The sequence below is a fragment of the Miniopterus schreibersii genome (assembly GCF_964146895.1).
Source record: "Miniopterus schreibersii genome assembly, chromosome: 4".
Taxonomy (NCBI): Eukaryota; Metazoa; Chordata; class Mammalia; order Chiroptera; family Miniopteridae; genus Miniopterus; species Miniopterus schreibersii.
Window position 1 is genome coordinate 8,360,885 of NC_138105.1, and position 20,367 is coordinate 8,381,251.

The window sequence follows — 20,367 nt, forward strand, 5'->3', positions numbered from 1 at the left end:
CACCAGTCACCCGGCCAGTCCCACTCCCTGCAGTTCCCTCATGTTAGTAGAAGTAGCAGCACTTTCTCCCCAGCTGCTCAGACCAACATCTAGGACTTACTCTAAATTTGTTGCCTTCAACTCTCATGTCCAGTCCAAGTCCTGCCAACTCGACCACCCAAACCTTCCATCCCAATCCCTTCATTTCTGCCTCCGGCCCTGCACCCGGCCCGAGCCCCACCACGTCCCACCGGCCATGGCCACGGCCCCTGGCTGGTCCCTCTGATATTATACCTGCCCCTTTCAATCCACTCTCCACCCAGCAGCCAGAGTAGTCTTGTCACGAAGTAGCATCTGAACTACTATGCTCAGCTTCTCCCTGAGCTCAGAATAAAACCCAAACTCATTGAAACCCCCGCCCCATCCCTGTCCCCGCGCCGGCCTCCCTGGAGCTGCCCAGGCGCGTCAACATCTAGCCGTCCCCAGTCTGGGACCCTCCCCCTCCCATCACCTGGCTGGTCACAGCCCCCACGCCCCTGCTCAGAGGCCCTCCCTGGTCAGCCACCTAACGCGGCCTCCAGCCCAGCACGGGCCCACTCCCCCTGAATTCTCGCTATCGGACGTCTTTCTTGGTTACCATACCCTGGCACACTGTCCATCTGCTCCGACCAGATGAAAATCCCGTCAGAGCTACTCGCCTGTCTTACCACTCAGCCCTGCGCTTAGAAGACGCCTGTCACACAGTATGTCCTCAACAAGCATCTCCTGAGTGAATACATAAAGGAAGGTTCCCAACTGAGCTGCATCACAGGGACCCCAGTCTCTGAATATCCCAGTGCTGCCACATTTGCTGCAGAAACTTTACCACCCTTGCGGGGGAAGCCTCGGGCCCTGCAGTGCCCAGCGTGTGTCTCAAACAGCAGGTGCTCGCCAGCTCTCTGCTATGCGTCTTCATTGCTGTGTTGCATTGTCTCACCATGTTCCATTTCTAGGTGTCTTCTGGACAGATGAACTCAGGGTTAAATGACACAGGGACTCAGATCCAGGACACTGTCATTCAATCAGCCAGTTTGACCCACAGCAGTCACAGGGGCGGGGCTTCTCACGACCACATTTTTGGTTATCTGAGTCCCTGGAGTTGCGTGTGCGCAGGAAAACATATGGTATGGTCACATCATCACGGCCGCTTAGGAATCGACCACAAGGGAAGGGAAAACATCTCGCCTGCCTCTGTCCCCCGGAAGCCCTGGGAGCCTCGCCGGGCACAGCCCACGACCTACGTGGCTGGCTGGGGTGGGCCCTTCCTCTCCCGATGACTCTCTGTACAGGTGCGAATCACCTGAAAATGTAAATTAAAATTCTTTTGCAAGAGGCAGAGTTTCTAGAAGGGGGCAGAAGTGATGCTGAGAGCCATTCTAACATTACAGAGCGCCGCTGGCAGTTAAGGGTTCCGTCCAGTTGAAGAGCGGCTACCGAGGGAAGGAGTGATGCACGGATACTTGAAACAAGAACTCTATTCAAATAATCACACTCTAGGTTAAGACAGGCCCTTGGAAAAACTGAGGAGGTCTCCAAATATTGCTTCAAGGACACTATTTTGGGGGGAAAAGACTCTCTTGGTCCTGCTGCAGAAGTCAAATGTGAGGTAAAGGTATTGTGCATGGCACAGTTTTGTCGGGAAATTAATTGTTTATTCTAAAAATGGGCCCAAATTTTCAGAATAACCTGAACTCTTTTAAATCTAAAGTAAATTTACTCTCATAATCTGCGGTTCCATGACAGGCACTGTCCTGGGCGCCAGGGATCGCTAATGAGCGGCCCCAACACACTCCTCCCCAGACTGGGGTCTGTTGTGTCCAGAAGTTGATGTATATACATATTGGACTCTGTCACCACGTGAAGTTAAATGTAAATGCATATTGCATGAATAAAGATGGAGAAGGTGACTGTGAGCATGTCAAGCATGAGGTAAAAAGCGGGGGGATTCTAGAGGCCGGGCAGGTAGTGGCTCCCCTGGCCTAGGACAGCCTCTCTCTACTTTCCCTCCCTCTTCTTCCCTGATTCTACGGCATGTGGACAAGTATTTACATTCAGAACCCCGAGGAAATCCCGGCACCACTGGGCATTACGGACCCAAACACCCTCTGCCATGCGGCAGCACGGCCAGGAATCGAGCCCAGGTCTCCCACCCCGAGTCTTGCGGCCCCTGAGAACATCGACGTTTCCGATGCAGCGACTCCCGTCCTGCGAAAGGCTCTCCTCGACGTCCAGCTGCCTCCGAGAGCGTCAAAGTCAAATTCAAGCCCACGGGGCACAGAGAACAGGATCCCTTACAGTAACACGTTCACGAACTTAATTCTTTCCCGCCACATCGTGGCAGGGCCACGGACTAAACCGCGGGGTAAAGCACCGTCTCCAGGACTCAGAGGGCAAAGATGCCTCAGGACGGGTCCACCTCAGTTTCTCTGAAAGCAGTCACGTGTTGTGATCTAAAACAATGCACCGAAAAGAATACACCATAAATGCGCTGGAGAGGAGAGGCGCCCTCAGAGCTGCTGGCCGGGCAGAGGGAAACTCGGGGCACCCGGCTGACGCTGGGCTTCGGAGAAGCGGTGACTACTCCTGTGGCATCGTAGGCTCTGGGAGCAGAGGGCGGGCGTGCTGGAGGCGGCCACCCTGGGGCTTCCGCGTGCCCTGCCCAGCTGGTCCTGTGGGTGCGCACACGGCCGAGGAAAGGCAGCCTCCGGGCGGCGTGCGGACGAGCTCGGGGCTGCGGACCCGCCGGTCCTAACGTCATCGTCCCAAGAGCACGGGGGACCCTGGGCACCGGCCACACGTGGCCCCGTGGAGAATAACTGAACCTTCCGAAAGCTCTCGGATTAATAAAATGTGGCATCAGGTGCCCCCTTAAGTCAAGCCTTTTCATGCTACTCTCAAAACCACACCGTTTCACAGAGAAGGCAAGCTGCAGCCCGCCTTTGAAAGGGCGGCTGCTCCTAGGCTGCTAGCAGGCCTGGGGACTGCGCTGCCAGCCAAGCGCCCCAAATTCTAACCTCCTCTCGGCTTTGCTATTGACGGGATGTGTGACCAGCGACGAACAACTTTCTTCCCGAGCTTCAACGTCACCCTCCATGCGACGGGGAACACGCGCCTCCGCCGGCTCCCCCTGGAGGGCAGGGCGCGGGGCTGGCTGTCTCCCGCAGGGCGGAACGTGGGGACCACCACCCCGGTCCCGAGAGTTGTCAGGAGGTGATCCCAGTCGGGGCCCCAGACCACACACCACGCGGGTGGGAGACTGAACCACGGCAGCCTCCCTGGAGTTCAAAGCCGGCGCGGCCGCTGTGAAAACGAGCAGCCGTCCCACAGTCCCCACGGCGCTGACATCGCAGCAGGCGGAGGGGACCTGCGGTCAGTCACCCCGCTTAGCCCCTTTCTGCCCCTCAGCTTCCTCGCTTTGAGGCGAAAGGCCTCCTCACTTCTCACTCCCGCACAGGGCGGCGGGTGAGTGGGGTCCGTCTGTGCGCCCGCATTTCCATGTCCTCCTGCAGGGGAGAGGCCTGTCTCCTGCACCTGCAGAGGGGCTGGGGAGGGAGGAAGGCTGCTCCTTTTTTCACAAAGTTCTGCCTCGAGAATGAGGGGAGAGAGGGAGGGGAAGGGGGAGGGAAAGGATGGGGCAGGATGAGGGGGAGCCTAGGGGGAGAGCTGTACTCCTGGGGTACAGGACCACAGGCTGATGGCCTAGCGGGTCTGGAAATAGGCCGGCTACACCCACCCTGAGCACTCAAAGTCTGTGGCCAAAGCTGAGACTTCAGCAGGTCATGCTTTGTGGACGCTCACTAAGTCCCCCCCATAAAGAAGAGTCACACGGTTCCTCCACGTAAGTTACAGTAGAGTCACCTGAGCAACTGCAGCAGGGGACACACATTCCAGGAAGGTGCCCTGCGCTGGGCCACAGCCCGAGGGACTCGATGCTGTCCTGCCCCAACAGGCAGCTCCTCAGTAGGCACCGCACTCCTGGGGCGCAGAGGCGGGCGCCCCTTCCAGTCGCACAAGGCTCTTACTGAAAGACAGCAGGCCCTGCACGCTTGACAAGAGGCCCCGGCCACGGGAACGGCCGTGAGAGCCGATGCCAAGAGTTTATAACCGGCAGGACGCTGACCGTCCCACCAGGACCATTCCCTCTCCTCACCCAAATCGGTTTTACTGTCCTCCAGTCACTCCCTTCCTTATTCCATTCCACAAAAAATGCCATATCCCATAAACGAGCTGAATCATACACCTTTTATAAATGGGTAAATTGATTTAGTTTTGTTTTAAAACTCTGACAATACGTCTTAAAATAACCGAAGAGACCCAGAGGGTAGCAAAGTCAATGCTGGGAGCTCTCCCCCCCGGTGAATACCACCCGAGGTTCCCACCTGCCCATGCCCGGCTCACCCAGGGCCCTCCCCACACCGAGCCAGGGAGGACCCCGGAGGTTGATATTAATTAAAGGCAGGAAATAAAGCCATTGGCGGCTGCCAAAAACTTGCCGTGAGTTGCCATAAATGCGACTTGAATTTTAAATCTCAAATCTGTTTAGATGACGAATCCAATCAGAAGTGTGTCTTTCTGCTCGACTTTAAGGAATGCAGGAACATTTAGGAATATTGGGGAGCACTTTAGGGAAGACTCTTGCAGCTCAAACTGGTGACGACTGGATATGGAAACTGGTGTCGTGAAGAACACGTTCTGATGCCACGAGGCTCCTTCAGGGGACTGACGGCCGGGCAGGCGGGTGCCCTACAAACCCTACAGAAGGAAATGAGCTCACCGCCCGGAAGGCCCAGCAGCCAGGCGCAGCACCTGCTGCGGGAAGAGGCCGAGCGTGACGTTTCCAGGGCCTGGCTTGGGCGTCTGCAGCGACGCAGAGGGACGAGTGGGTGCATTTGCGAATGAGCGTAAAGACCAAAGGGATTCTGGGGCTAGGACGCGTACAGCGTAAACTGTCACTGTTTATAATGGCTGTAACGAAAAGTTTATTTCGTGGGAATGACACACAGCAGAAATAAGGGGCTGTATATGCCATTCTGTGCATCCTGCGTCACTCTGACAGTGACAGCCTGAGGCAGTTAACGATTACGTCTAATGGTGGTGGAACAGTGCTGCCTTTGTGTGGACAGTCAGCCAGCTTCGAGTTTTACACACTGGGTACGCGTCATCTCCCGCTTTCTAGAAGTTTTATATGTTGATTAGTACTACTCGTTGAAAAAAATGAACGGTATATATGCTGTTAAGAATGAAAACTTCCTCCCTTTTCCAATTTCTCATTTTCACTCAAGATTAATATAAACGTATCAGAGGACCTAAAACCACAGGCATAGCTTGTGCTCTAGAAATTTTACCCTGATCTAGACCAGTCACAGCTCCCCCACGTGCCTGCTACCTAGAAGTAATGAGCAGAATGTGCGAAAGCTTCTGACCCGACGGACGCCAGCGCTCACGCAGCGTCTCAAAGGGGATTAGCCAAAGGGATGCGCACGGCATGTGCAAATGCACACGCAAACACACACGCAAACACGCGCAAACACGCGCACACGCGCGCCTCTGTCCACAGGGCTCCACCCAGCACTGAGCTCTCTTGCTGCCAAAGCTGAACTGCTCGCTCATCTTACAAAACAACTCTTGAAAAAGACCGAAATGCCTTAAAACACATATTCAATATTCCAGATGTCTTGAACAGGGAAAGCACTTAAAAGTACTTGCCTGGGTTTTATAGGCTATTTCTTGGCACCTAGAAGAGTAAGGAGGAAAAAACTTACAGGGCAAAGTAAAAATGTGATATAAACGTAACTCTTAGGAGTTAAAAGCGTTAGCTGAAACCTACTTGTAAAACTACTAGTTTAAAGTGCTCTGTACTCTTGCCTAAAAGAAGGTATCAGAGGACACAAATTCTTTGAACATAAACTGTACTTAGGGCATTTGTGTCCTAACACTAAAAATATAATTGTAACAGCCGAGTACCTAAACTTTCAGCCACTCTCTTTTCAAATGCCATTTGAGTTCCCACTTTTTATGCCCTAAAGTTATGCATGGAAACTGAACCGCCCGGCAGTCCCTGGGCACGTCACCCGGCGTGTGCGGCCCGTCAGAGCCCTGGGGAAGCCGCAGCCTCCGTCGAGTCAGACTCCGCAGGGGGCATCCAGGAGCCTCCGCTTTGCCCCGTTAGCTTTACATCGGAGCGCCCGTCAGCGCGCGGGCAGGGCCCTTGCTGCGAAGGACTGGGCTTCAACCCCAGGACTACTGCTTGGGTTTGTTTCCGAGGATATGCTTAGAGAGAGGAAGGGAGAGAGAGAGAGAGAGAAACACTGACGTGAGAGAGAACATCGGCCAAAGGGCTGCCTTCCATGGGTGCCCCGATCGGCAGCAGATCGAACCTGCGACCTAGGTGTGTGCCCTGACCGGGGACAGAACCCACAGCCCTTCGGTGCCAAGGACTATGGACTATGCTCAACCAACCGAGCCGCTCTGGCCGTGCCCAGAACTACTTCTTCAGAAGGTGAGACCTTAGGGACATTATTTATTCTCCGTGTAAAAGGGAGACAGTGGCCCTACCCCCCACAGGTCTCTTAAAAACTTAAAGGAAATGATGCATTTAACGGACAGCATGGAGTCTGGTCCCAATGTTTAATGCACAATAGTTATTGTTTTTAAGTTAATTGAACATTAAATGGAGTATATTTTCAAAAGCACTTTTTTGGGGTAAATATTAAAAGAACTTATTCAATAGGCTTCTACAGAAAATCCAGATGTTAGCCATTGCTGCTTCTTAAGCTCCTCATTTAAATGCACTCACTTGTCTACAGAAACACTCATGTTAAATAAAATGTTTTAATGTAAGAATTTTCTCAAAATAGGGAGTGAAATAGACTCCCCAGACCAATAACTACACTTACACAAAACATAACTTCCTGAATAATACAGAAAGATTAAGAGCCTAACATTTAGCTGGGAAAAATAAATGCAACAATGTAACTTGGTTTTTTCCATCACTACTTCAAAATTAATTTTTTTCCCCAAAAATAAGTTACAGATTTGGGGACAGCTTTTTTCCAAAATATCAAAGACACAGTAAAACCGACAACAAATGTAAGAAAATACGCAGCAACATTTCGTAACAACCGTAATTCTAAATGAGGATGGCTGTAACTGGATGGCTTTGAAGCTCACTACAGGAGATCTGGGGTTAGAGCTGGCCCAGTTAGCTCCTCCCAAGGGGCTCCCTGGGGGACATTCTGCAGAAGGTTGACACACGGGCCTCAAGGATGGCCATGGAGCAAGTCCCTTGAGCAGCAGCATTTGGGGAGAGTTGTGAGGTCCCTCAAAACAGCAAAAAGTCACAGGCCCCGAATGATCGAACACACAATGCATCCTCAAGCTGGAGTCTGCTACTCAGAAGCCATCCCTTTTCCTTTCTCTCCCATGCTTTTTTCACCAGTCACGTGAATTAATCACTAAGGATTAGAATAACAAAGCGTGTACAGCTTCCTGTCCGAAAAGGGCTGCTGGGTAACTTCCTTGGCCATCTGCTAAAATTATCTGCAGGGAAAACACAAGTAACGCACATAAAGTCTCATGTTAGATATTTTTCCTGCTCTTGGATTCTAATTTTAGGCAGTTTTGGACACATTATTTGCATAATTTGACTCGGGTCTACTACTCATGTTTGGATAATACTTAAAGAAGGCAAGTATTCCGGCTGAGAAGTTGGTTCTGCTCTCCTAGTGAGAATCAAGGGTGCCTGGAGCTCAAGGGGGATTTTGAGCTCATTTCTGAACTTCTCTGCCCCGATTCCTCACTCCTTCTTGTTTTAACGCCGAGGTGTCTGAACTTGGGCCAGTCACAAAGTTAGTTAACAGCAAAGCTGGGAATAAATCCAGGCTCTGGCCTCCCATTCCAGCTCCCTTTCCAGCACCTTACAAAATCCACAGAGCTTCTGTTCAAACTGTCAATAAAAATTTGTCTAAAAAATGAGAAAGACACGTAAAGTCAGTAAAATCACTGCTCTGTTGTCCTGGTCCCCCTTACCAGGATGAGGGGGTGGCTGTCGAAGTGTGTGATTCTATCTGGGGCACTGGCAATTCCCCGGGCAAAACAGTAGACAGCTGAAAGCTGCTACTAAAAAAGAGAAGGGAGTCTAGAGTATTTCCTTTAGGTTTCTTAAGCTCCCTAGGAAGTAAATGCTATTATTTCCATTTCACAGAGAGGGCTAATAAAGTCCTGAAGGTCGTACTCTTAGAAAGAGGTGGGCTGGTTTGCAGCTTGAATCTGTCCACTCTAGGGCCCTTCACCGTCCTAATAGAAATAACTGTCAAGGAATGTAGAACACTAGCTCTCAGCCTTGTATTGGTGCCAGCCCTTGGGGGGCGTTTGGGTCACAGAGATTGGGGTGCTCCTGGCATTCAGGGTCTGGGCCCAGGGATGTTAAACCTCCTGCAATGCACCCAGCAGTCTCTCGCAGCAAAAACTGTCAGCAGCAATGCACGGCATCGCCCGGGAGAAACAGCAGCTTGCAGGAAGGAAATGCTAACATACAATAGCAGGTGTAAATGCAAAGGGCGGTCTGGGGCACGCCTCCGCCTCCTGTTTGGGGCACACCTCCACGGACAGCCTCCGAATTCCCCGCTACGGTGTCACAGTGAGGCGGTCACTTGGGTCTGGCATGGGAAGGAAACGGATGCTCTGCCTAAAGTTATTTAGTAGCTCCAAGCTTTCTCCAGCTATGGAAACATCTGAGACGCTCGCTGGAACCAAACATAAAATGTAGACTTGCTTCATATGGTTTCGCATTCGAATGTGACCGAGAGCTGGAGAGCTGGAAGCGACACGCTTGGTGATTTTCCATGCATACGTTATCCCATGCGTGGAAAATGTCCCTTAAGGGAAAACCGACTGACATTCGAAAGAAAACAAGCACTGAGAGCCGTGCTGTAAATACGTCCACTGATGTGCTTTGCAGCTTAGATACGGCGACGGCTGGACCTGCCTCTCGGTCTGAGGTCTGGGGGGCCCTGAGCCGGCGAGTCAAGTGTGCCGTGAAGATCTGTCCCTTTTTCATGAAAGTATTTTACTTTTGTGTGTTCACACTGATGACAATTAAAACCAAAAACAAGTGGAAGATGTGTGCGTTGTGTCACCGAGATGACCACCTGTGCCAGGTACAGCCCCGCAATCCGAGCACTCAGGTTCCTCCCCGGTTGCACCCAACCACTCAGCCCCTCGCCCTGGGGTACAGAGAACGTAGAAGAGGCCGGACCGTGCAGACGCGCTTCCAAACCGAGCACCACCGCAATGACGTGCTCCAGGGGTCAAGCTTCCTGGCTGTTCAGACACCCAGTCGGGGAGCTGCAGCGGAGGCGGCCGCCCTCAGGCCTCTGTCGGCCAGTCACGGCCCCCATTCGCTGCGCAAGGTGACTTAGTGCATGCTGCCCATTGGCATTTGGTGGGAGTTTTTTCATTTTATTTGTAATTAACTTATACATTTATTTTGGTATTATAGTTGCATACATGCTATAACTATGATTAAATTACACTAATCTTAAAAATTCCATGTTTAGCCCACCAGTGTGGCTCAGCGGTTGAGCACTGACCACTGATCCAGGAGATCGGGGTTCGACTCCGGTCCCGGCACAGGCCCGGGTTGTGGGCTCAATCCCCAGCAGGGGGCTGCAGGAGGCAGCCGATTACTAACTCTCATCATTGATGTTTCTGTCTCTCTTTCTCTCCCCTTTCCTCTCTCTGAAATCAAAAAAGACATATTTTTTTAAAAAGTGAAGTGTCTTTAAAAAAAAAAATCCACATTTAAATAATGTTAAAATAAAAGGAAGTCCGCACTAGATATGGCAGCAGTCTGGGGCTTCGGGTGTGCCCTCACCGATTTCTTTGGGAATTCCCCACCCCCAAGGACATATCACACTATGGACTCCTTGTCTCGACAAAGTAGTCAGATAACACTATTCTGGACGCGATGATGGGTCCAGAGCAGCCTGTGACACAGCAAGGCCTGAGTGACTGTGATGAGGGATATGGAAAAGAGGGCACTTTAACATCAGAACTTTAAGACCATCATAAACTTGCCAAAAAGAAACTTTCCCAGCACATGAAGAAGACAGTGGGAAAGTGTAGCCAACACAGCACAGTGCCCAGGGATGGATGGATGGATGGATGGATGGATGGATGGATGGATAGATAGATCAAAGAGATATACAGAGAAACAGCAGGATCTTGACAAGATTATGTCATCAGCTGAATTTCACAGCTAAACCAATTCCCAGGAACTTCCATTACGTGAATCAGTTCTGTGAGTTCAAGTAGAGTTTCTGTCACTTGTGACCAAAAGCTTTCTAACTGCTGTAACGGAGACCAACAAGAATGTGTTTCTTTAACAAGGGTGCATTACTTAAGTTTGAGAGACACTGGATCGCGTGATCCCCTCTACCTCTGAAAGTCAACCATCTGTGTGTGTGTGTTTCAATTATTTCATCAGCTGAAAAGATCAGGGTCTTTTCTTTCCTTATAACTTCAGTATAACTTATTCAACAGAGAACAGAAATGGTGATTCTTATTATTTATAACTATCACTAAGGATATGGTATCGAATGGGGCTCTTCAGTATCTCAAGTTTGAATGTAATAAAATTATTCAGAGGAAATAATATGCAAAAATGCGAATCTTACCTCACAATTCAGACTAAGGGGGAAAGCCTCTACGAAGACAGAGGCCAGCAAGGCACATAGGACTTTAAAAAGCATGTTCACCTCAAACTAAAAACCAGAAACAACACACGTTTGAAAGCTTTTCAGAAAACTTAGCAAAATGATTCTTACGAACTTAACACTCAGTTTGCTTTACCTGCTTTAAAACATGTGCTTGGCAACAAGTATAAATCCTACCATTTAGAGAAACTGAATGACACACTTACATCATAAAAAACACGAATATAATTCAAAACGAAGTGAGAATACCCCATCCGTTCGTAAGATTACAGAGCTAAACATCAGACCAGTGACTCATGTAGAAAGACTTCCTTGAGTTTCTGCTCCGAGGTAGGCGGCTCACGGGCACTTTTTACTGAGAGCGTGACACTGTCACAGGTGTTTCCAAGGCCCATCCGTCAGCTGGAGCACCGGTCAACTGACCTACATCTGTGCAGCTAAACTAATTCCACAGGAAGTCCTGCAGAGGCAATAGCTGGTCTGCATCCTAAATTCAGAAATTAGTCATTTTTCAACCCTCCAACTGTCAATCAACGCAGGGATTTACTTGATTGTCCACAGTCCTTACCAAAGGCTTTTATCTCAGAAGAGGCTTGTATCCCACAATCAGCTCTGAGAAGGAAGAACAAATTGAACCCGACACAACGGGTATGGGCTTAATTAATAATTAGGTTGAAAAACATTACGGGGATGGACTAAAACCTACCAAGCAGTTCTGTTTAGCCTTTTCAATTAGGAAAGAAATCTATCCTGGGCATTATTGAAATGCACTAGGAGGCTCAACCAAAGTTCTAAGATAACTTGTGTTTTCAAACCTGGAGGAAGGGGACCCTGGTAGAAGGACGCAGTCTGTCATCCGGTAACGGTGGTGGCACAGCCTTTACGTACACAACTTGAGAGGAGTTTCAAGTAATTTTAAAAGAAATGATATCCGAGACCAGAGTCAAATCATCTACTTAGGCAGAATTATTTAAAAAGAAAATTGTTGCCCTGGCCGGTGTGGCTCCATGGTTAGAGCGTTGGCCCTCGCACCTGAGGTGACTGCCGGTCAGGGGCATATATCTGGGTTGCAGGTTCGATCCCGGGCCCGGTCAGGGCGCATGTGGGAGGCAACCAATCGATATGTCTCTCTCACATTGATGTTTCTCTCTCTCTCTCCTTCCCTTCCTCCTTCCACTTTCTCTAAAAAAATCAATGGAAAAAATATCCTTGGGTAAGGATTCACACAAAAAAAAAAAAAAAAGAAAAGAAAAGAAATTATTACACAACAAAATCAAAGTGCTACAAACTGTGAAGATATGATCTTGCAAAAATACTGGCGATTTCTATACATCTTCACACCACAAATGAAAAAAAAAAAATGCTACTGAACGGCACCACAGCCTGTTTAAGCTGGTGTGACACTAGGCCAAGAGAGTGACCTCAAAATAGCCATCTCTGACCAGCTGTCACGGCGCTAATTCCACGGTTAGGAAGCATGCTCTTGTCCTGCGGGCTCCACCTGGATCTGAATGTGCAACCTGGAGGCAGGAGGACCGTGAGGAGCAAACGGGAGGGGCGCCCGCGGTTCCCGCGCAGTCCCCACGAGCGCTTCCAGGCTGGGGGGCAGCCTAGAGGTCACTGCTATGAACAGTACAAGCAAAAAGGTCACTACTGCGCCAGGACTGCCATGGTAAAACGCAGGGCGGGCGAAAGGAGGCTTACAGTTGTGAGTATGAGAAACAGAGTTTATTCTTGTATTATTATTTATTAATTACTGTATTATTTTCCATACAGACAACTGTAACCCTACTTTTGCCCCACCCTGTATTATAACTAATGTCAAAAACAGACTGAGCCCCTGCCCAGAGCTTTATTCTCTTCAGCATTAGTGACTGCTTAACAAAATATTCTTAATAAATCATTTGTCAGAAAATTGTGAAGTTTACATTCCTATACAGTTACACAAACAGTCATTTTTAAGAGTTCACAGCAATATTTATTTTCTATCCCTCATCTCTTTCAATATAAATACTTTATAAATACAAATGTTACAGCTTTTAGAGGTGAAAATCTATTACAGAAGAAAGAGTAGAAAAACAAAGGAAAAAGGGAAAAAGAAAGAAAGACGAGCCGACACCGGGCCTGGACACTCGCAGTTCAGCCAGCTCTGCGGTGTCAGAGACCAAGCCCAGCACAGAAAGCGACAGGCGAGGGTAAAACTTCTGTTTCTGGACTTTGATCCGAGCAGCCATAAAAGCTTGTCCTCACTTAATATCTCCGCGTGTCAGGAGATGCCAAATATTCCCAAGCTTTTGCCTAGTACAAAACAAAGCAATAAAAAGCCAATCGTGCAACGCCTCCGACACTAACGGACTCCAGCGTCGCCCAGGATCAAAGAGCTGGTTAGTGGCGAATGAAAGGTAACATTACTCTAACAGGCTGTCAAGAATAACAGCAGCTGTGAAGGTGGCATTTGCGGGGAAGGCGGCACCCGAGCATGCAGGGGCATCAGAGCCCGCACTGTACCCGTCAGTCTCCCCGGCCTGTGGGGCCAGGGCAAAGTTGCCTCCCATAGTGAGGGCTGGAGCTTTCCATGCTGCGGTGACGTCGCCAATTAATTTTTATGCCAATAGATTATGCTATGAACTGCTCGACCGACACTCAAATTCACATACGCAGGCTGTAATTACTAACCAGCATCTATTTCTATGCCCCAAGGTATAGCTTTCAATGAGTTGCTTCACTCTGCATTTGAAGACAGTCTCAGGAAACAGTGTAACAGCCGCCTAAGGGCTTTCAAGGCCGCCCCAAGTTCACAGGCGCTTAAAGGAGACTCGAGGAAGGCCAGACCTCCGCTCGGCTCAGTGCCTGTCCTGGGTGCAGATCACTGGGTCTGGGAAAAGCACAGGGGCAGGTCTGCCTGTCAAAGATTCTTCTGATCAAATCGAAGAATGCAGAAGCAGCTCCATCATCACGCCTGCTGACAAGCGCAGACGACCGTCTCAGGGAATCCAAATGCACTTTAAAACTACTGTTTCATGGGTTTCCTGCGTCACCTACAGTATTTACAACATGTAAAAAAGGGGTGAAAGCAAAGTAATGTGAGCTTCTACTTAAAACACAAAATCTTAGCTGTAAAGTTAAAATGTCTGCAGTAAGTTTGTACCGTAACCAAGTGAATCACGCTGAGTTTAGAAGTTTGGCAATTTTGTGAGCAACTACTATCCAACCTCCAAATACCAATCCAAACTGGACTCTTGTTTTATGAGGCACCCCTGGCTACATACTGACGGCTTGCAGCACTTTGCAACTCCTAAAACTGAGGGCCTGAAGCACTCGAAACTATTTCATACTTTCGTTTTCCAACTTGAACTCAACATAAACTCTTCTCTCAAGAGTACACACACACACACACACACAGGTCACAGAAAGTGTGCAGCCGACCATCAACATCAGCTGTCCCATAAAAACGGACAGCTAAGTGAGAAAAGTATAGTCTCGGATGATCTAAATCTTACACGGGTGAGCATAGTCTTGAGAGTCAGGATTTTCATCCTATGCCAATTGGGAGAAAACGTAACGTGAAAAGAAAGGTAACAAACATTTTCCACTTATTTTCGTCTAACATACCACTTCCAAAGTTCTGGCGGCTCAGAAAGGCAGGTGCTGGTAGGTGTAACTAGTTAAAAACAGCAGCCCCAAGCAGCCCACTTTTGTGCTTAAGTGGAGAGGGGGAAAGAAAGGGGCCTTTAGGCTGATTTGCAAGACAAGTAACTTTTTCCTTTCAACTGCTAATAATCTGCCTAAAGAACACACGCCCCACACTTAAAAAATTAGCGGGTCCCCCTGCCCACTCCCCATCCTGTGGCCACAGCTCACTGCGGGCGGAGGGTGGAGTGTGCACGGGTGGCGGGAAACTGGACAGGGGGTCCGGGAGCAGCGGGCACCTCTGAAAACGGTCGCCCAGGGCGATGGGCAACTCCAGAGCTCGCTGGCCTCCTGCTCCCCCCAAGCCCTCCGAGAGCCGTGGGAAGCAGCCGCTTTCCGTTCAGGATTTACCCTCCCCGCGCTTCAGTTTGGGGTTTTCAAGGGAGAAGGCGAAGCCGGGAAGGGGGCTGACTCTCAGAGGGCCCGTAACTAACCCGGAGGATGAGATCTGTCCCGAGCCATCGCCTCTGGGAGAAACCTTGACAGTGGTCAAGTCGACCCCAAAACCCTGGAGGCCCGTTAGGAGAAAGGGGTCGCGGAGAGCCCGGCCTGAGGTAACGGGTACCCCGCAGGGAGGCGGGAGGTGCAGATGGCTCGGGGTCCACTGTCCGCGAAGCACCCGCCGGGGACGGCCCCCCACCCAGCCCCGGCCCGCCGCGCCCAGGGAGTTGGGAAGGGGGTGCTGGGCAGGTACCTCGTCCTGTCTCCAAAGGGCAGCATAGCAGACGCGGGAAGGCGCGGTGCGGCGGCGGGGCCCCGGCCGACCCGGACTCCAGCAGGCGCGGGGGCGACGCCGCCGGTGCGGCGGGTGAGTGGAGCCGGCTCCCTAGCGCCCGGCCGCCCGCTCGCCCCGCGCCGCGCCGCCCCCTGGTGGGGAGCGCCCCGCACAGCCGCGGCTGCGCGCCGGCGGGGGGAGCCCCACGCCCAGCCCGGGCCGGCGCCCCCACCATCACCCCGGCCCCGCGGCCAGCGCCGGCTCCGGCCCTTCCCAAAGGGTCGCCCCGGAGCCAGCCCGAGCGCGCGCAGGAGCCCCGTGGGCGCCCCGGCTCCGCACCGAGTCCGCGGGCTAAGGGGACCCGCCCGGGACGCGCTCTCCGCTCCCCTCCCCGCCCCTCCGCTCCAGCCTCTGCTCCTTCCAAGTCCCGCCAGCGTCTCCCACGCGCGCCCTAGTGCCCGGGGCGCGGCCCCTCCCGGGGGACAGCTGCGTCCCCGCCCGCCGCGGCCCTCGGCCCTGGCTCCGGTCCCCGCGGAGCTGGCCCTGGGGTCGCTCCGGCCGCGCGGGACCCGCCCGCCCCGCGTTCACTCCACGCCGCGCCGGAGCAAGCGAAAGGAGGTGCGCGGGACAGCGGGGACCGGAGCGGGACGCGGCGCCAGCACTCACCCGGGGAAGGCTCCCGCGCGCCGCCGCCCCGGGGCTGCCCCGCCGCCGCGCCCCCTCCCCGGCTCCCCGCCCCGCCGGGCCCCGGCGCGGGGACGGGGGAGGAGCGCGGCCGCCGGGACCCGGCTGGGGACGGTGCTTCCGGAGCTGCAGGGACGGGGCTCAGACTGTTTTGGTTTCGCCTCGGAGGCTCCGGGCTCCGGGAGGTGGCCAGGGCGCACGGGAACCGCTCCCCGGAATGCGGGCGGCGGGGGCCGGGCCCCGGGACATTTTTGTATTTGAACTTTGCGAGCAAGTTGGACCGAATCCCACGCTTGGGCGTTTCGGCTGCGCTCGCCTTAAAGTGGAGGTCTCCGCACCGCAACAAGACCGGGACCTACTTTAAAATCAAGGCCCGGGACCCGAGGCTGCTGCATGGAGCGGGGAGGGGACGATGCCCTGAGAGATCAGCCCCGGGCGGGCTCCGCGCCGCGGCCGGGCCAGCCGCGGGTCCCCTCCTTACCTGGTGGCTTTCCTCACAAAGTAAGAGAAGGTGAAGTCCCAGTGATCGTCCAGCCACGCTTCCACCGAGTCGTGGTCCCGCGGCCGCGCGGAGCCGGGGCCCGCCCGCTCCATGCCCGCGCCGCGCGCCCCTGCGCCTCGCGGGGGCCGGTTCCGCCCCTGCCGGGGTCTCTCCCTGGAGCGGCGGCCTCCGCCCCGAGACCCTCCCCCGCGCCTGGTCGCGTTCGGGCAGCTCCGGGGCGCTGCGCCGGCGCCGGGCCAGCCCGCAGCCCCGCCCCGCCTCTCCGGGTCCGCGCTCCAGGTGCGGCGGGCGGGGCCGGGGCGCAGCCGCGCCTCCGGAGGTCAGGCCCGGGCCGGCTCCCGCGGCCTCTGGAGTCCCCGGTTCCGCGGCAGCCGCGGCGGCGACTGGCGAGCTCTCCGGAAGCCCCGTGGCCACGGCCCGAAGGCAGCGCGCGGCCGCTGGGGTGCGCTGCGCACCGAGCAGGCTCCGGGTCGCCCGGAGGTGACGGGTGTGTTCGCGAGTGTCCCTCTCTAGGAAAGGGGAGGTCGCGACGTGGAGGCCCATCCCCAGCCCAGGGAGCCGTAGCTGGGGGAAGGTCCCCCGAGAGGAAGAGGGGGTGCCACCCTGGACGGTTTTCCTCGGGCCTGGAACAATGAGCGTGCGCCTCGCTCTGCTCCAGCCAGGCGCCGGAGTCTGGGAGCAGGGGGACTTCACCTGGGAACGCAGCCGGCCGGCGCGCCCGGGACGCAGAGCGGGGGGCGTGGGCCTCGGGGACAGGTCTGCGGGTGACTTCCAGCACGGCCTTTCCTGTGCTCCACGTGAGTAACAGCAGCCATAGTCATTGTAGATTAAGTGCCTTTGCATCAAACACCTTTTTCACGAGGTGGAAAAAGACTTTCTGTAAAGGAAAGGGGTGCACTGCAATAGCCGCGATGGCTCGTGCATGGAGTCAGCAAACAAGGTCGTCTGGGTACAATCAGAGTAACTTGAGACCTTACGGCGCTACTGACACAGCGCAGAGCTGCCAGTTAGCCCGATTTTAAATTAATTCGTCACTATGTTTAACTGGAATGAACTCCCCCCTCACCCCCTTCAAAAGTATCCATTTGAGAGGGCTCAGCCTCCCTACCCTGCCTTGTCCTGTCCCGATCATGCTTCACAAAAAGGAATCTGTCTTGCTCTCCTCTGTCCTCATGGCCATATCCCTGTGCACACCTGCAGTTTTAATCTGGTGTTTTTTTTCAACAAATTAATTTTTTGGCAGAATTAAACCTGGGCTTGTGAAGGACACTATTAGCAATGGTAGACCAAAAACAATTTCGTTACATACGTTTTAACAAACTCCTTTCAAAATGTTCTTGGCAACAGTGTAAGAGATTGCTACTACACAAAAACACATAATTAAATTTATAATACGAGAGCTTTTAAAATGTTTTCCAGTCCCTGGATGCAATGGTTGATCCCTCCTGCATTAAATAAGTGTCCTTTTGTAACTTCAGCCTCTCTGAAGCTCTCCTGCTGTAGGCAGGTAACCACGACGCCCAAACTGCAAGCAAGCAAAGCAGCCGAGAGTGAAGTGATGCGTGATAAATTATATTGGATTTTAAATGACCAGAAACCAGGGAGGTTTCTGAAAAATTGCTGCAAGAGAAACAGTTCATTGGGCGCCTCAGTTCTGAGCCCTGGAGATGGCAGGTTAGGGGTCAGAGGGAAGGCCTCTTACCTGGGGCGAGCTTATCACAGAGGATTGGGGGCTGCCGTGTTTTAAACAAACTGCTGTCTCTGGAAGACTCAGATAGCGTGTGTAACAATACCTCTTGTAACTACAAAGTACTGACAGGGAAGCCTATTCTGAACAGGCTTCTTGCTCCCAGCTTTATTCTTTATCTCGACCTGCTCAGTTCTTTTATGTTGCAGCGTATCGGTACAGATTGCACTAAGCATCATCTCGAATCTTCTTTTCGAAGGAGTTGAAGAATAGTAAATAATGAACACCAGCAAGAAATAACACGAGGAAAGCTGAACGTCATTTGCCTCACACAGATGTGCAAACACTTTACAGGAAGCCCTCCTTACTCCCACCCTGCGAGAGTGAGACCCCAACTCCCCAACAACCTTTCAAGGTTCCGTGGGATTTCGCTTTTATCTGCCTCTACTGTCAGAGGTTTGGGTTATACAAGTAGAAAACAACAAAACCATGGATGATCAAATTCCTTTTCCAAAAAGCATAACACAAATTGTAAGAGTCACATATCACCTACCTTGCCTTTCCCCCCAAAATACCATCCTTGTAACAATCCTATATATTCTAGGCTTGAGAAATTTGAGTATATTTTGCACATAAAATGGGATCCAGGCTTCTCACTGTTGAGGGGGAAGGATTAGGAGGTACATGGTGGTGTTGAAATGGAATTGGGGGTTAAAATTTCAGTGTGTGTGTGTGTGTGTGATGTGGGGGAATCCCACACGGCAAGGAAATGCAGGCAGTTTCCAAGAGTTGTGGGCAGCCTCCAGCTAACAGCCTATAAGGAGCCTGAGTCAGCAAGAAAGTCCCTCAGTCTTATAACTGCAAGGAACTGAATACTGCCAGCAACCCTAGAAGCAGGTATTTCCCCAATCAACCAACCCTCGGTTAAGACCGCAATCCCAGCCGGTAAGTTGACTGCAGCCTTGTGAGATGCTAAGCAAAGACATCTTCATAATTGACATCTTAATAATATCAAGTCCTACAATCCATGAACATAGTATATTTATCCATCGATTTCAGTCTTTTAAAATTTCTCCTAGCAATGGCTTAGAGTTTTAATGTCTATACCTTGCCTGTATTTTGTTAAATTTATATATACATATACCAGCTTTGTCACTGCGAGATGCCGGAAGCGATGACACTCCAGTAGCAATGAGTACTCTCAGTAGCCATGTCTTGGTTACTAAATACCATTCTTCATTTTAAAAGAAGCCAGGAGTCTTTGGAGAAAAGATCCAGGTCTGGGACAGGGAAAGTACAAAATGTACCTGGAAAACCTTGTTTTGCAGGAAAATAAGGAAGACTTAAAAATGATGCCATATATCACAAGGACAGAAGATACATGTAAAGGGGGCTTCCAATGGAAAAATCTGGAACAATTTGAATATCATAATATGTAATGGTATTAACAAATTCCAAACCATTTACTATGGTTCCATATTGATATCAATGAATAACTAGGTGAGCAAAGAAATAGAAGAGAAGGGAATGTTGCTTGCAGTAGAGTGACAACCAGTGAATATAAAAGGAATCATGTAGTTAGAAAATCATTAATGGTTACTAAAGCTAACGAGTGAGCATTGTGATGAGTGAGATATTGACATAAAGTATATTCTCACGAGTTATGTATTAGTTACCATGGGGGAAAGTATCTACCATTACCAAGAAAGACTTGTGAATACTCTAACCAAGTGGTCAACTTCGAATCACTTATACTGGGATGAACCAACAGTACACACCTTTCAACAGGATATACAGAAAGGCGCAACTTACTTATGCCTCATTGCTGCCAAAAATCTGAATCTGTTCATGATGATTAGACTGGGGGGTTTTCACAGGAACACGCCCAGATTGAGGGACTTTCCACAATGATTTCAAGGTTAAGAAAGACAAAGAAGGACTGAGGAGCTGCGTGTTAGTTGTCTATTGCTATGCAACAATATTACCACAATCTTAGTGGCTTAAAGCCACACACATTTGCTCTCTCCTAGTTTCTGCAGATCAGGAGTCGAGGGTGCAATGCACATGGGTCCATGATGCCAAAAAACTGTGTGATTCCCCCTAAGACCTCCACAAACGGGGTGACAGCCATCTGTGGGTAATGCTTTCAAGTCCTGTCTCAGAAGCAGGTCAGCTCAGGGGCTCCTGCCCTTTTCACCTGCATGTGGGGAATGTGTTCAACAAGGTACTATGGCCTTTTCCTTTATAAACAATATTAACCACTCACAGAAACATAAAATAACATGAAACACTCAGATCCAGAACATATCCATCCTGTTGTTCACTTTTCTATGGAAGAGAGGAGTCCATTCTCTAG

At 51.5% G+C, this 20,367-nt stretch overlaps 1 protein-coding gene across 4 annotated transcripts in view; it reads right to left on the reverse strand.

Moving 5' to 3' along the window:
* PDE5A (phosphodiesterase 5A) overlaps positions 1–16,496 on the reverse strand; it is a 94,556-nt gene extending 78,060 nt beyond the window's left edge. For 2 of the 4 annotated variants that reach the window (XM_081137130.1, XM_081137129.1), the window contains exon 1: positions 16,304–16,496. In XM_081137130.1, coding sequence (XP_080993256.1) covers positions 16,304–16,416 — 113 coding nt within the window. In that variant the 5' untranslated portion in view covers positions 16,417–16,496. Of the gene's footprint in view, positions 1–15,117; positions 15,261–16,303 lie in introns of those variants that run through there. The other 2 variants (XM_081137132.1, XM_081137131.1) reach the window with 1 other exon arrangement.
* Positions 16,497–20,367: the final 3,871 nt, after the last annotated feature.